Source organism: Cannabis sativa, chromosome 8 (genome assembly GCF_029168945.1).
Source record: "Cannabis sativa cultivar Pink pepper isolate KNU-18-1 chromosome 8, ASM2916894v1, whole genome shotgun sequence".
In the NCBI taxonomy this organism is placed as follows: Eukaryota; Viridiplantae; Streptophyta; class Magnoliopsida; order Rosales; family Cannabaceae; genus Cannabis; species Cannabis sativa.
The window spans coordinates 39,716,550-39,733,104 of NC_083608.1; the positions used below are offsets into that span (position 1 = coordinate 39,716,550).

The 16,555-nt window shown below is 34.3% G+C and overlaps 1 protein-coding gene across 1 annotated transcript; it reads right to left on the reverse strand.

Annotated features, from left to right (window-relative positions):
* Nucleotides 1-14,301: 14,301 nt before the first annotated feature.
* On the reverse strand, nt 14,302-16,243 carry LOC115699412 (1-aminocyclopropane-1-carboxylate oxidase). The gene is made up of 4 exons (XM_030626803.2): nt 15,916-16,243; nt 15,567-15,793; nt 14,981-15,314; nt 14,302-14,754 (listed from the first exon to the last, which is right to left on the reverse strand). The coding sequence occupies exons 1-4, from the start codon at nt 16,018-16,020 to the stop codon at nt 14,461-14,463; spliced, it is 960 nt and encodes a 319-aa protein (XP_030482663.1). The 5' UTR covers nt 16,021-16,243; the 3' UTR covers nt 14,302-14,460.
* Nucleotides 16,244-16,555: the final 312 nt, after the last annotated feature.

Below are 16,555 nucleotides of genomic sequence, written 5' to 3' on the forward strand. Positions count from 1 at the left end.
TTTGTCCCTACTCGGTGTAAATCATCTATAGAGGATCTTTGATTATTTGGATTAGAACGATGGTTAAATATTTATAGCGTATCTATATCGTGGAACATATAGAGTGTTCTATATAACTGAGAGTGCAATTCCAAGTTCTATAGTGGTGCAATGAGGAATTAATAAGTTAGGAAATTTACTTGGTAAATTCTAGATCTACTTATTGGAAGCTCGGTTATATAGGCCTATGATCCCCATACTAGTTGAGACAATACTGCTTGTAAGACTCAGTTAATTGATTTTAATCAATTATAATTCTAAAATTAGACTATGTCTAGTTTGTGAATTTTCACTAAGATATGGCTTGATTGTAAAGAAATATGATTTTAGGGTTTATTTATTAATTAAGAGACTTTTTATGGAGTCTATTTAATAAATATTATAGATGACAATTTTATTTGATAATTATTTTAATTATTAAATAAATAATTTTGGCATTTAAGTTGTTGAATTAGAAAATATGGTATTTCTGAGAAAAATAAGATAAATAGTTGAAAAATGGCGAAATTGCAAGTGATGGCCCACATCCTATGGCCGACCACTTAAGCATGATTTTACCATTTATTTATCAATTTTTTAATGCCAAATAATTCAAACCTAAACCTAGATAGATTTCTATAAATAGATAGTGATGGTCTCAAATTGAAAGAGGATGCACTCAAGCCTTCCAGTCAAAATTTGAGCCTTCTCTTCTCTCTCTGTATTTTTGAATCCTTCCTCTTTCTTTCTCTCTTCAATTTCGAACCTTATAGTGATAGAGTACATGCCTACACATAGCAAGTTGGTACTCAATCATAGTATGTAAGACTGTGAAGAATCTAATTCAACTGAAGGGGAATCAGGCTCAGGTCTTGGTGATACTCTGCTACAGAAAGGATACAAGGGTTAGAGATCTGAGCGGAATGAGTCATTTAATTTCACTGCAACCAATGTAAGGTTTCTTAAACTTTATATGTGTTTAAATTACATTGTTTTAGGAATTCATATTTAGGATGTTAAATAACATACATGGTAGTAAATTTAGATCTTGGTAAATAATCCCTAACACCTAATGCATAAAGGAGAGATTATTGTGCTTCTTCCTTGGACTTCTGGCTTTGGTGTCAAAGAGTTGGCCTTTGATACAATACATTTGTGGATCCAAATACACCACCTGCCACATGATTACTTTTCTAGGGTTAATGCAAATGTGTTGGCAGTTCAGGCGGGTAAGGTTGTGTGTATTAAACTGGATGAAACTAAACTAGTTACCTGGAACAAATGGATAAGATTTTAAGTTAATGTTGATGCTAATAATCCTTTGTTTTGTGGATGTGTCTTCAAACTGGTTAGTTCTAATGCTTGCTGGGTTCAATTTAAATATGAGAAAATAGGTAATTTTTGCTACTTGTGCGATTGTATGGGTCATCAAAGAGGGGATTGTGCTCTGGTGTCTCCTGTCACCATTCTTAATGCTCATGGAATCTATCTCTCTTTGTTTTTCCCTTAGATTAATGCATTGTCCTTTTACCTGAGCTGCTTCTTTGGTAAATTTTTTAGGGCAATGATTGGCAAGGGAAGAATTAGTTGGAGGCCAGAGGCAAGACATTTGGGATTAGCATTTCCGGTGATGGAAGTGGAGCTTCAAGCCGTGTATGCTGAAGTTGCTCCAGGGACTCATACAGATGGCTCGAACATCGGGCCTCTAGTGAAAATGACATGTCAAACTCGTTTCAGACCTGGCAAAGTTTAGGTGCCTAAGAACTCATCGATTGTGCCGACTCGAGTCTCACAAGGTATGGCCGTTTGTGGAAACCTTTATTCGAAGTTGTGTCTACAACTGGGAGAGAACTCTAAGTCTTTACCTAAGTTAAATATGGTTTCGAATTTGAAGAGAAGAGAGGCCAGTTGTATTGGATTGAAAGGTAAAAGTAAGGTTGACTTTTCTCAACCAAACATTACATGTGATATTTGTGGGCATGATGGTGAGTTGGGCTGTGAGAATTTTATGAATGGAGAGGGTGCCCTCAACCAGCTCACTCTCTTGGTTAAGACTCATGGGCCAAATAAAAAGAACTTAATTAATGGATTGGGTCGTTTGTCTCACGTGGATGATGTGGTGTATGCTCAACAAGTTCACTGCTCAAGTACGCCAGTTGGGCCAAATAAAAGCATTTTAGTTGGAAGGCATTGTGATGAGGTTAATGTTACTAAGGGTAAAAATATTAACTTGGATATTAATCTACATTGTGATGACCCAAATAGCTCTTTATTGATTATAAAAAAAAAAATAGCTCTTTATTGGGCCAAGATGTCTCTGCTCATCTTGATGAAAATAGATCACTGTCTAAATTCTTTCAAGCCTAAGAAAGATACATCCAAGAACATGACGCTATTAGAGCCTCAGGCCAAAATAAATGGAAAGCTTCCATTTTTGATATTGGTGTTCAACTGTCTTCTAAAATCAATGAGCGAACAATGCCTGTAAAGAAGTAGAGGTTGGATTTTGAAACTTTTTCTCTTGGGAGAAAGCCAAATCTGTGTATTAGAAGAGTGAAGCGAGTGGTTAGAGATTTCCCTAGGAGAGTTGGTCTGGTGTGTGTTGTTGAAGATGCTAATTTTAATCAAATTTTTACTGGATCGTCAGAAGAACCTCTAGCCAGTGACAAAGTGGAGAATATTGTTTGCGCTAAGGTTGATACAGTGTGCTCTCAGCAAGTGGAAAAGCCAATTTCTTCGGGACAGTCAGCTAGGCTTACGGTGTGGAAAGCCAAAGCTCGATTGATGGATATCTCTATCTCTGTCAAGAAGGATTTTTCGATTAAGGATGAGGGTTCTGCGATTGGTGAGCTAGTTGGTGGTGTGGCCCCTGTGGAGGAGGATGGTGTCCCTCCTCCACAGAAGCCATGATAGGTGTAGCTTGGAACTGTAGAGGGTTGGGAAGACCTCTACAGTTCTGGAATTAAAAGCCCTTGATTCAGTCGTGCTCTCCTAGCTTCATTTTCATTACTAAACTAAAAATGGATGTCGCCTTTTTGGTACACTCTCTTAAGAATTTATACTTTATTTTAATTTTGTTGTTCCTACTGTTGGTAGTGCGAGGAGTATAATTTTAGCTTGGAAAGCTAGTTTTACTTTTGAAAGCATTTGTATATCAAAAAACTAGATTTCTGGCATTGTATACTCTGACCCTGAGCATAATCCTTGGTTATTGTCTTGTGTATACGGGCCTCCTTACTTCCATGGGAAGAAGAAATTCTGGTCAAACATTATAGAAATTGGCACAAAATTTGGCAGGTCTTGGTTGATCCTGGGATATGTGAATTTTGTTCTAAGTAGCTCTAAGCGTGTCGGTTCTAAGGGAAAGACCAATTTCTCCCTTTTATCACTAAGTTGATTAAGCGCATGCATTGATTGATATGCCCATTAAAGGGGACAACTTGACTTGGGATAACCATAGGGTTGGCCCAACTCACATTAATTGGCCCTTCATAAAGCTTTGGTCAATGATGATTGGTTACATCTCTTTCCAAAAATTGTGATCCAATCTCTCCATACTTGCAATTTAGACAGCATGTCCTTTTGTATTTGTATAGTGGATCCTAACTCTAGAACAAGACGACAATTTCAGTTTAAGGCTTGGTGGACAAGGGACCTTCAAAGTACACTAATTGTTGACCATGCTTGAGATTTGTTATACCTAAAATTCAGCTAACATAATAAAATTATATCATTAAATGCAAGATAAGAATAACTCGTTAATAAAAAGGTTAATAGAAAATATTCACAACTCGATGACTATATAGTCTTAAGCGAGACGAGGATAAAAGACTATTAAAACTCATATTGACGAGACAAGCACCTTCCTAGGAGCACACAACCAAAGAAGATAATTCATTATTTCGGAATAGAATGAATGCACACACAACACAGCCTCAGATTATATGTATAGCGAGACATTCACCTCGCAATATTAACACAAATGAAGAGATGTGATGAGGGGAATTATCTTCTAACACTTAAAATTTTTTCTACATCAAGATAAACAAGGAAATTGACTCTGGTTTAGCGAGATACCATTGTCAAAATCAACATTCACCATCGATAAAGGATAAGAATAATAAGCAGTTAAGTGGTTATCTAGTATTATCCAACATATGATTTAAATAAAACGTGAGAATTGATCACGCTTCATAAGCGGTTATATTTTGAATTGAATGTAAATAACTGCCAACTTATATTCTTATAAATAGGAGAACATTTCACAGAAAAAGGGATAGATTTTTTTGAGAGAGAAAAAGATCAACACTTGTATCTTGTAACAATTATACAGAAAAATATCATTATAAGATAAACTCGTGGAGTATACAGATTTAACTGCAAAATCACGTAAAATCCCTGGTGTTATATAATAATTTATTATTATTTCTATGATATATTTATTACGAAATGACTTATTATTTTGAGTTAACAAAAATTAATGTTAACAAAATTCAACTTCTCATGAGTGGGCCCTGGCTAGAATTTTTAAGAAGGTGGGGGCTACCCGTCTGTCATTGAGTAGGTGGAGTAGAGAGAATTTTTGTAAGTTGGATACTAGCATTAGCCAGCTCAAAAATCATCTCCGGAATATTCTGAAAATGCCAGCTGGTTCTAAGAATTGGGCCCATGAAGTTGAAGTGAGAAAGGCCCTTAACAAGGCTTTACAGTGGAAAGCATTATATTAGCAATATAGATCTCGTGTTTCTTGGATTAAGGATGGTGATAAATGTTTTAAGTTTTTTTTCATTGCTGCCACCATCCGAAATAGGCAAAATAGTGTGGAGAGTATCTTGAATAGAATTGGGTCTGGATAACGAATAAGAAAGAAATTTTGGAAAGGAGTTCTCATCTTTCCTGGGGGATATCTTCACTAATCCGGTCCAGGGACCTCTAGAGAGTATGGACCATTTGATTTTGGAACACCTTTCTTCCCTTAATCAAGTTGAACTAGAATTAATCCCAGGGCATGAGTAAATTAGAAAGACACTTTTCTCTATGAGAAGTTTGAAAGCCCCGAGACTAGATGGTATGTCTATCTTGTTCTTTAAGCAATACTAGAACTCAATGGGTGCAGATCTCTGTGAGGTAGTTTTGGATTTATTTCAATCAGGAACTATGCATAAGGGTCTCAACGAAACAAATATAGTCCTGATTCCTAAGGTTCCCAACCCAAAAAAAAAGTGTCACAATTCAAACATATTTCTCTTTGAAATGTGGTTTACAAGGTTATCCCAAAAATCATTGACAATAGAATTAGACCGATTCTCCCCATGTTGATTTGCCTTACTCAGGCAGCTTTTGTTCCATGGCAAAATATTCAAGATAATAATGTGCTAGTCAGAGAGATCATCCATTCGTTTAATCTCAAAAAAAGGAAAAGAAGGTTTTTTTTTGCTTTAAAACTGACTTAGTTAAAGCCCATGATAAGCTAAGCTGGCAATTTATTGATCATGTGCTCTGCAACTTCAAGGCTCCTAACAAGTTTTGTAATTGGGTCTGTCGGTGCATCTCTACGACTTCCTTCAATATTTGCCTAAATGGAGGCACTGTTAGCAATTTTGCTCCTGAGTGTGGCATAAGACAAGGGGATCCCCTTTCCCCTTATCTATTTATTTAGGCTGCTAATATCCTCTTGCGTATTCTAGAGAACACCCTGGGTGTTGGAACCATTAGAGGCATCAAGTTGAGTAGGAATAGACCCCAGCTTTCTCGTCTTTTCTTTGTCGATGATCTAATCCTTGTGGGTAGGGCCACCATGAGGGAAGCCAAGGGCGTTTGGCATCTGGAGAAATTTTATGATTGGTCTGGTCAGAGAATAAATAAGCTAAAACTATCTATTTTCTTCAGTAATAATAGGATAAAACGTGGTATAAAATAAGAACTTGGGCTCGACAATGCCATTGGCAACATTAATTACCTAGGGATTTTGTTGTTTAGAACTCGCAATAAGGATGGAAATTTCAACTTCATTCTTGATAACCTTATCTCGAAGCTTCACGGATGGAAGTTGAAATCCTTGTCAAAAGTTGGTCATGCTACTTTGATCAACTTGGTTGGCCTTATTTTACCAGTTTACTCCATGCAGACCACAAAGTTGTCGAAAAAACTAGCCTCTAGAATTTATGGTATGGTCAGGGACTTTTGGTGGGTTTGTGAACAAGGCAACCATGTTATCTATATAAAAGGCTTAGGATCAGTTGTGTCCCAAAATCCTAAGGAGGACTAGGCTTCTGAAAGATTTTGGAAATGAATTAGGCTTTACTGGCTAAGTGGGGTTGAGCTCTCATTAATGAGGATCAATCTCTGTGTTGTAAGATTTTAAGTGCCAAGTATCTAAAAGGTATGCCTTTCTTGAATTGTTCCTTTAAGAAATCTGATTCATGGTTTTGGAAGAATGTTGTGAAATCTAAAGAAATTTTTAAACAAGGGGCCTGTAAACTTTTTTCGAATGGGAAAGAAACAAATATCTAGGATGATCTGTGGGTTATACATGGCCAAAATTTCTATTGTCAATCTAATAACAATCGACCTGAGGGTTTGGAGAAAGTTGCGAATTTACTTTCAAACAATGGGAATTGGGACATCTCCAAACTACATGCTTTTTTTTGACCCAGAAACAAACCAATAATATGATCAAAAGTGGTAGACCCTATGGCCAGGATAGGGATAAGTGGATATGGACTAAAGAGCTAAATGATTTATTCTCTACTAAATCTAGATACCTGATTCAAGATTTGAATCGTGCACCATTGTGCAATGTTGCTCCTGCTATGTGGAATAAATTTTGGAATTCTAAAATTTTGGAGCGTCACAAGGTCCTTTGGTGGAGATTCTCTCAAATGCTCTCCCTATCCACTTTCTCCTCTCTAGAAGATTACATATTGAGGAAGTTTCATGTCCTCTTTGTGGGGAGGGAGAGGAAACAATTGAGCATGTGTTACTATATTGCAATTTTTCCTTTCACCAGTGGAGGTCATCCCCCTAGGGAGTAATGCCGGTTATGGATTCTAGAGCCCGTGTTTGGGATTGAGTTCAATTTCTATGGAGTATGAAGTCTAAAGGAGTGGACGATGTTCATGAATTGTTCCTTTATGCTTCGTTGTGGTGGATAAAATCTGAGAAGCATGCAAGAATAAGGTACAAAATGATTTTTTAAGTAACCTTAAACATTGTATTGACTCTATCTCTATTTGTTAAGCAGATTACGGTTCTTGTTTGTTTGATTCGTCGAAGGCTATTGAGTCTCTGCTTGTTCCCCTCTTCCTGATGATTGGGTCAAAATCAACTGTGATGTTAAAGTTGGTTGGAGTTCAATGTGCGTGGTGACTTTGGCCAGGGACCATACAGAGTCTGTTTTGTGGGTAGCTACTAACATGCTCAATTTTTGTGATACTCTTGTTGTAGAAGTTACAACCTGTCTGTTAGCTATGGAGACAACAATTTCATTGAATCACCTTTTTGTGATGATAGAGAGTGACTTTGAGACAGTTATCAAGACGCTAAAAGGAGCCTATTCCAGTTGGGGTATTAGTAACTATGTCTCTCTAATCGTTTGTTAAGTTGTAAATTTTTATTTATTTCAAAATATTATAATTTTGCGATCTATAATTTGGCTAGGTGAGTTTTTACTAAGAATGTTACTGATATGATAGTTTTCTTCTATACCAGATAACATCATATATAAATATATATATATATATATAATCACCATAAAGTCTAAATCTATTTAATTTTAATCCATAAATGCATTTTATTCCAAAATTATATATCAATAGACAGGGGCGGACCCACATTGTAGCGAGGGGGGGCAGTCGCCCCCCCTGAAAAAAAAAATCGAGAAAAAAATGTATATGTATTTTACTTAGTTACAACATATATTTGTATTAAAAGATAATATTTATAGACATAATAGTAACCTTGGTGTAATGGTTAAGGTAGTTGGTAAATAGGTTAGATGTGAAAGGTTCAAATCCCACTAACTACACTTTATATTTTTTTTTTAAATTTATTTATGCCCCCCCTCACTTTAAATTCTGGGTCCGCCACTGTCAATAGAAATTGAAGATAAATGGATCACATTATTTATGTAAAATAGATCAATTAAAAGGTGCTTGAAGTTGGATAAAAAGCTCCTAAACAATATGCCACGTATTTGATTGCAGAAAGAAAAACATGCTATGTAAGCACATGTATAAAACACGTGTGAGAGTTGGGCTTGGGCCTATTGTTATATTTGACCTTTGAATTTTGTCAACTTTCTCCATTTTTCAAACTTTTATCAATTCGTCCTCCAAATATGAAATTTAAAACAAGATTAAATTAAATTACTTATTTCCAGCTTAAATCATTTTTCATATAAAATCATTACAACAAATAGTATAATTCTAATTTACTTATCCAACTACATCTAATAATATATAATTTTGTACATTAACTACTCTTGAATTGGGTTAGATTAGCACCACTTCAATCTTTAGTACTCGTAAACTCTAAAAAAAATATGAACGTAATGCAATCGAAGGGACGCATAACATTTGCAATGGTGCCTATAGTTATAGTGTTTTTTTTTTCTTTGAAAAAATAAATAGAACAAACTCTACAAAGGTTATAGTAAAAAAACAAAAAAGAGAAATTAGACTTATGGGATTTTAAAAGTTTTTATGATAAATATGGCACATTTAAGTTTGACCAATTTATATGGTATTTTTTTTTATTTTTAAGTCTTTTTATGGTATTTGATATGTCATGTAATTAGGTTTTCAAATTCCATATTTAATGTTTTTATTTATTTAGGAAGTTTCATTTGTCATTGATATCAAAAAAGTCACCGGAGTTTGCTGTCGGTGCCGGAAAAGTCACCGGAGTAGCAGTTGGTGCCAGAAAAGTCGTCGGAGTTGCTGTCGGCGCCGAAAAATTCGTCGAAATTGGTATTGTCGCCAGAAAAATCACTGAAAAAATCACCAAGAGAAGAAGAAACCGGTTTCTTGATGAAGAAACCACTTTCTTGGTGATTTTTCCATTGACAATGCCAATTCTGACGAATTTTCTGACGCTAGCAACTACTCCAGCGACTTTTCCGGCACCGACAACAAACTTCAAAAAAGTCATCAGAATTGGCATAGTCGCTGGAAAAATTACCAAGAAACTAAGGAACCAGTTTCTTAGTGATTTTTTCAGTGATTTTTCTGACGACAATGGAAATTCTGACTACTTTTCTGTCGTTGGTACCAACTCTAACGACTAATACACCAGCAGCTACTCCGGTGACTTTTTCAGTACCAACACTAAACTCTAGGAAATTCGTCGAAATTGGCATTGTCATCGGAAAAATTACCAAAAAAATCACCAAGAAACTAGTTTCTTTTCTTCATCAAGAAACCAATTTCTTGGTAATTTTTTTTGTATTTTTTTTTCTCTATTTGATTGATTGATGAAACTGGTTTCAATTATATTCAGTGTATATCATTTTTGTTTTGTTTTCATAATATTTATTATTGTTGTGTAACAAAACTAGTTCCTTGATGAAGAAACCACTTTCTTGGTGAAGAAACCGGTTTCTTAATGAAAAAACCACTCTCTTGGTGATTTTTCTAGTGATTTTGCTGGCGACAATGCCAATTTTGACGACTTTTTTGACACCAGCAATAACTCCGGCGATTTTTTCGACACCGGCAATTACTCCGGCGACTTTTTTGGCACCGACATCAAACTCTAGAATAGTCGTCGGAATTGGCATTGTCACCGGTAAAATTACTGAAAAAATCACCAAGAAATCGGTTTCTTCATCAAGAAACCAGTTTATTTTTCCTGTGATTTTTCCAGCGACAATGCTAATTCTGACAACTTTTTCGGCGCCGGCAGCAATTCCGATGACTTTTTCAGTACCGGCAGCTACTCCGACGACTTTTCCGGTGCCGGCAGCAAACTCCGGTGACTTTTTCGGCACGAGTGATAACTCCAGCGATCACTATAGTTTTATTTGGTTTGTTTTTTTAACAAAATAAATATGAAGTGAATTTTAATATTTTTTATGGTAATTTAATTAAGTTTTAATTTTTTTATAAATTTTAAATTCAGATTTCTTTTTAATGTTTTGGTTTTTTTTTTAAAAAAAAAAAACTATATTTTTAGTTTGATTGGTTAGATAATGTCATATTTAGTGACATTTATTTTTTATGCCATATTTATTATAATTTTAATAATTTTTCTCATATTTTTTAAAATAATCCAAAAAAAAAAATAATAAAAACAAATCATTTAGTCATATATTAAATTTTATTGAATAATCATTTGACGAGAAGAACTAGAGCCAACTGATCGTTTCTCAAGTATATTTCATAAAGCAGTATCATACAATTTTCTGATTAAAAATATGAATGAAAATATTTAAGCCATGATAAAATTTTCTGATTAAATTCATATTTAAATGTTAATTAATTATTAAAGCCATGCATTTTTTTTTTCTTCAAATTTTAATCCCTTATAACCCTGAAGGGTTCCGTTCTAATTTTTTGATTTTAAAGAATATTGACAAAACTCTATCCTAGTGTTAGTGATTACTATCAGCATAGAATAGAATATAAATACCTCAAAAAATTCACACACAACTGATGTAAGAATTAAGGCAAACAATGTCATTTTGCTGAATTTTTAGGGATAATTTATATATTTCTTTTTTTTTTTTTTTTTTTTTTTTTATGTGGGAGCATGTAGTGCTCATTGATCAGCTGCTACATTCTTTGCATAGAGTCATAACTATGCCCCATCAAATAAAAAAGAAAAGCCATTCACTGAGTTAACGTTTGAAATATAAAATTAAGTTTGAAGAACTGACAAATGAATAAGCAAACTTAGCCGCACAAAGTGCATGATTCTCTAATTAATTAATGTTTATTTTGTTCTTAACTTGTCTATGAATCTATCAGATGATTCCAAAAACAGTATAATTATAACAAATAAATAATAAAAAGTGAAAGATCTGGGTACAATAAATATACATATTTATAGTCTTTTAGGTACTTATTATCTGCTCCACGCACTAACTGTCACAATCTAGCTAGTTGAATTCTTATGTGGTAGTTGAAAGTGTGGGTGTCATAATATATAAAGTGGCATTTTTGTGGACTGCATGTTCATTTTGTGTTGGGCAATGAAAAATCTTTATAAAAAAGAAAGAAATAAAGAGTGTTCTCTTTGCTTGATCACACTTTGAAATTGTTTTTTATTGGTATGATAAAGTTTCCCATAATTAGCTTATGTGTAAAGAAAAAAATAAAGATAGAGGAGACAATTCTCAACATCTTGAGTGTTTAAGAGACCTAAGCTCCTCCTAGTCCTACACTCCTACCATAATAAACCATAAATATCCCTATAGTTTATATAGGTGCATTGCGTATTTTACAGTACTCAATACTATAACGATGTGACATATATTACGAGTGGTTAACAATTTTTATATCAATATTAATTTGTATTAATAGCGATATCTAGCTCTTGTGATACTTATCATTTCTGTTTATATAATATAATATAAGCCTTTTTCTTATACTTCCAATAAATGGTAACATGGACCAAAAATTGAGGGACAATTACACATATTTGCCTCTCTTTGTACTCTCCATTAAAAATTACTTTAAATGAGATGGAGTACATTATGTCGGCTACCTTTATTATAATAATAATTAGTTGTTATTATTATTCTTGTATTGTATAGTTAATAAAAAACACCTTTATGTATATGCATTTCAAACTATACTGCCTATATATCTACTAATAACATCGTGGTGCATGCTCTGTTTTTGCATGGTGAATTTATAGCTACATATCCAACGATTTCCTCCTACTTAGTTAAATTAATAGTAAAAATTATAGTCTATTAAAGAAAAAATTATCATCAATTTTTTTTTTTTTTTAACAAAAAATTATCATCAATTTTGTCCAAACAGCTTTACCACAAATTTATTGATTCTGTTCAATAAAACTATGTTGGTATCATCTAATAAACTGTTTATTCTGTTCAATAAACTCATCGTACGTATGGCGATTTACTAGTGATACATGTAACATGTGGTAATCAGCATATTTCTAATTCTGAGTCATATGAAATAATTAGTTGTGTAATACACTTGAACTTTAGAGAGGGAAAAAAAACCTGAAATCTCCATATACTTTTATTTATAGAGTGTGATAAAATTTTGAGTATTTATAAGTATTTAAATTCTTATTATTTATTGATATTTTTAAAAACCGATTTAAAGAAGAGCTTAATAAATTAATTAAATAAATATAAAAATAGAGATAGAGAGTTTTATGTAGTTCGAGTGTTAATTAATTCTATTTCACGAGTCAATCTATTAAGCTGAATGGCTTGAATGTATTACAATAGGATCTTACAAGCTTAAGAACCTTACCTTCTTGCTATTTGTCCTCACTTAGGTTATTCTAGCTTAGAGAAGAAGAAGCCTAAGAAGATGTGAAGTGAATTAATCATTCCCCTTGCATGAAGGTATAAATAGGTATTTATAGGCTAGGATCTAGATTCAGCATACTTGTGATCCGGTAGGGTTTCTATGTAAAACTAGGCTTACTATTGGGGTAAATACATGAAATACATGACTTTGGGCCCACTAGCAAGATTCTGGCTCATGGGACAAAGGCTTCCGTATGTCTAGGGACCACGCGGTCTGGGATAGATGTCCTACATGCGCCGCATATATGTACTATATTGTCAAAGGTGTGTCGTGGGACAAAAGGGAGGTTTTCTTTTTGGTGGTGCATGCATTATCATGCTCTGATTAGGGGACAAGATCTAATACGGTGGGACCAGGTGTCAGAGGGTAGCCACGTCATCCTATTAGGCTTCTCAGGTGCCTCTTGGAATACCCTCTCCAAATGCGTCCCAATGTTCATCCGGAGGGCTTCGTATATTCTTTCTCAAGAATACTGGAGACCCTTTAAGATTCGGATGAGCCTCCTTCTAGAAGCGAGATTTTTGGGCTTTAGAGGGGCTCGGGCCCATCTTTCGTCTGGGCTAGACTTATCTTTAGAAAGGGCTTTACTCCAAGTCATTCCGAGTTAATCTTACTTTGTAAACGCCACGTGTCATCCTTACGAAAACATGAATAATATTTACCCCCGAAGCTTCTGGAATTTGAAGATGGCAGAAGTTCGCAGTCTTCTTTCTAGTTTACCATGAACATGTGGATAATCTTGAAAACGAAGAGACCTTTTCGCCTTTTATGTTTTCGAATGGAGAAGGTTGGGGACCTTTGGATTACAACTAGCATCGTACACACAACCTTAGCTTCTTAGTTCGTGAATCCTACACGTATTGAGAAAGCGCGTGATGCTTGGAATATTATGAAAGATGACTAATTCATGTACAGACACGTATCGAGGCAAATGTTATGATAAAAAATGCCTCAATCCCAATGAAGGACATTAATTACTGACGTGGTAGATTACCTTTGATAAGGTAGATGAGATTGTAAGGAGTCTAATGTTGGTTTTTAGGGTTAATATCAGAATCATAGCGAAAGCATAAAATAAAATTTCGGTTTTGAAAAAAAAATTGTTGAATCTTATAAGAATCTTAAACCTTGGATCCCAATACAATATAACATAAATTAAATCTAACTACTTAGAATTAAGATTTTACTCTTCACGCCTATGAGGGGTGTTGACCCAAACTCTTAATCTCCTTGTTTACAAATATTTGACTTTCTCCTAAACATTGAATGATTACTTTATTGTTCAATATTTGTCATAATTTATACTTTATTTGTAATACAAAAATAGAAATGTAGGTGACTCCAAGGCATATCCTAGTGTTTGGCACTTATTATTTTAAACAAAAAATTTAAAATCTGCTAGCTTTCTCGTTTATACTATTAAAATAATGTAAGACTAGACTTCAGTTATATAATTCTGTTTTCTTCTTTTTACTACATGAATAAAATAGTATATAACTTGTACAAACAGCTACAAAATTAGTATGTTTATCCCTCTTTTAAGTAATGTTTTTATCTTTTATATGTTATTAACTAACTTCCGGGGACAGCCTATGACTTTTTGAGATCTACTCCCCACTTAGCCATAACGAAAACTAAGGGAAAAGAATTGTACTGAAAATAAACAAGAATAGATCGAAAACATTAAACAAAAACCTTTTTATCTTCAAATATATTTATTAACTTGCAACTTTAGTTACCTTTCTACAAAATAATAAATTAACACCGAAAAAGAGTAATAATATTTTTATAACAAATGATTAAAAACTTGTTACAACATGGCTAAAACATAGAAAACACCTCTTATTTTTTTTTTCTTTTCTTTTCTTGTTATAATATATATAAATATATTTTTATTTATTTAGCAAGTAAAAAAAAAACATTGTATATTTCAAGCTGTGGCAATTGGGCCCAAGGTGACCTTAGCTTCGACAGCTTTCATGGCCTCAAATCTTGGCTCCTTGGGTTGGAACTTGACTGTAGTGTAGAGCTTCATGTAATCTTCAAAAACAAATTTTGGGTAGACTTGGTTTTTCTCTTCAGCTTCTTTCTCCACCAGAGATGGTGCTGGGTAGATAACAGCATCACTTCCAGGATTGTAGAATGAAGCTAAAGACATACGAGTACCATCTGTTTGTGCAATTACCCTGTGAAGAACACTCTTGTATCTTCCATTGGTGATCACCTGAAAAGAAGAAGAAAAAAAAAACAAATGAATTATATTAGTGTTCTAATCATGACTATGCTCAAAAGGGTCCTAAATAATGGACTCAGTGATTCATTTTAGTGGTTGAGAGTTGAGATTTGATATTATATGCTGAAATCGAAAGGGTCATATCATAGTTTTAGTTGTCAATTATGTCAATCAAGCACAGTGATTTTGGAATTGATTTTGAATTTATATTTTATACCTCAAGTTGGTCACCAAGGTTGATAACAATAGAGTGGCGCATAGGAGGCACATCAATCCATTTGTCATCCTTGAGGAGCTGGAGGCCGCTGACCTTGTCATCCTGAAAGAGGAGAATGATGCCACCGGCGTCGGTGTGGGCCCTGAGACCCTTGATCAGATCAGGCTTAGGGCAAGGAGGGTAGTTGCTGACCTTGGTCCCAAAGGTTGGGCCTTTTGATCCATAAAATGCTTTTTTCAGGTACCCTTTTTCTAGTCCAAGATTCTCACATAGCAGCTCTAACAGATACTCTGCTAGTTTCTCCAACTTCTGAGCAAATTCCTTCATGATTTTCCTGCATTATTATTTGGAAATTTTGTCATGAGATGTCATTTCTCATACCCCACTTTTTTCTAATTTTCTTTTTCAACTTTATGGTATTTATTGTACCCAAGTCAGTGTTACTATTTAGTACTAATTCACTCAAAATATTACAGAAAAGAAGAATAGTCAATCCAATTAAATTCAATGCCCAGTCAGAGGCTTTTTGGGAGATTTTTTTTTCTTTCTTTTGTTTTTTTCTGAGTTTTGAGTCAGAAATTTTTACCTGTATTCATCATCAAGATCTGGGATCTCAGCTATATTTGAGACAGGAAGGTGGCGCAGGAAAAAGGTGCTTTCCCAATCAATGTCATTGACCTCTGCTTGAACAGCATCAAGGCCTTTGCTTTTCACAAGCTCCTTGAACCTTTCCTCCATACACTTTCTGTAGTGTTCTTTTGTCATCTTTTCAACTGTGTCCAAGAACTCATGGGGTATGCCATGATTCACAAGCTAAAAAAACCACATAGGTAAAACATGAGTATTGTATTGTGCAAGCAAACTAATATAAGTCCAAAGAAAAAAATAGAAGAAAGTACTATCATTTTAGTGTGTGTGTGTGTGTGTATCTTTACCTCAAAGAAACCCCAGTTTTCACAGGCATCATTGATTTGCCCCATTATGGAGTTCCTCTCCTCACCATTGAGCTTCTCCAAATTGATAATAGGGAACTTCTCCATCTCTATAATAACTGTTTTGGCTGATGAGTTTTGTTGTTTTTTTTTTTTTTTCACTTTCCTTTCTACTACTCTCTTTGTGTTTTTTCTCTCTATCTCTTTCTTTAACAAAGTTAGTTTGTGTTGGGTTTTGGTGTTGAGTGTTATGCTATTTATAGAGGTTTGAAGTGGAATGGGGATACAAAATTATTTGACTAGCTGTGAGGAAGGGTGGTGGGTCTAGGTTGAGTTGTAGAGATCCTATTTTTTTTTTTTTATATTTAGTTAAAAGAAAAACAATGAAATAAATTCTTAAAATAAAAATGTTCGGTGTAGTGGGCCCAAAATTCTTTGGTTTTTCAATTAGGCCCACCCAATCCTTGGCAATTGTCACATTTGCCTTGCAAAACCACCCCTCTATTCCACTATACCAGGTGTTTGGCCCACCATGGTGGCTCACTTCTTTGAAGCTTTGACCAATCAGAGAAAATACAAATCATATTTTTCATTTTATGCATTTGTACCATTTTTTGTTCCACTTGCACGCCTTGATGTTGAT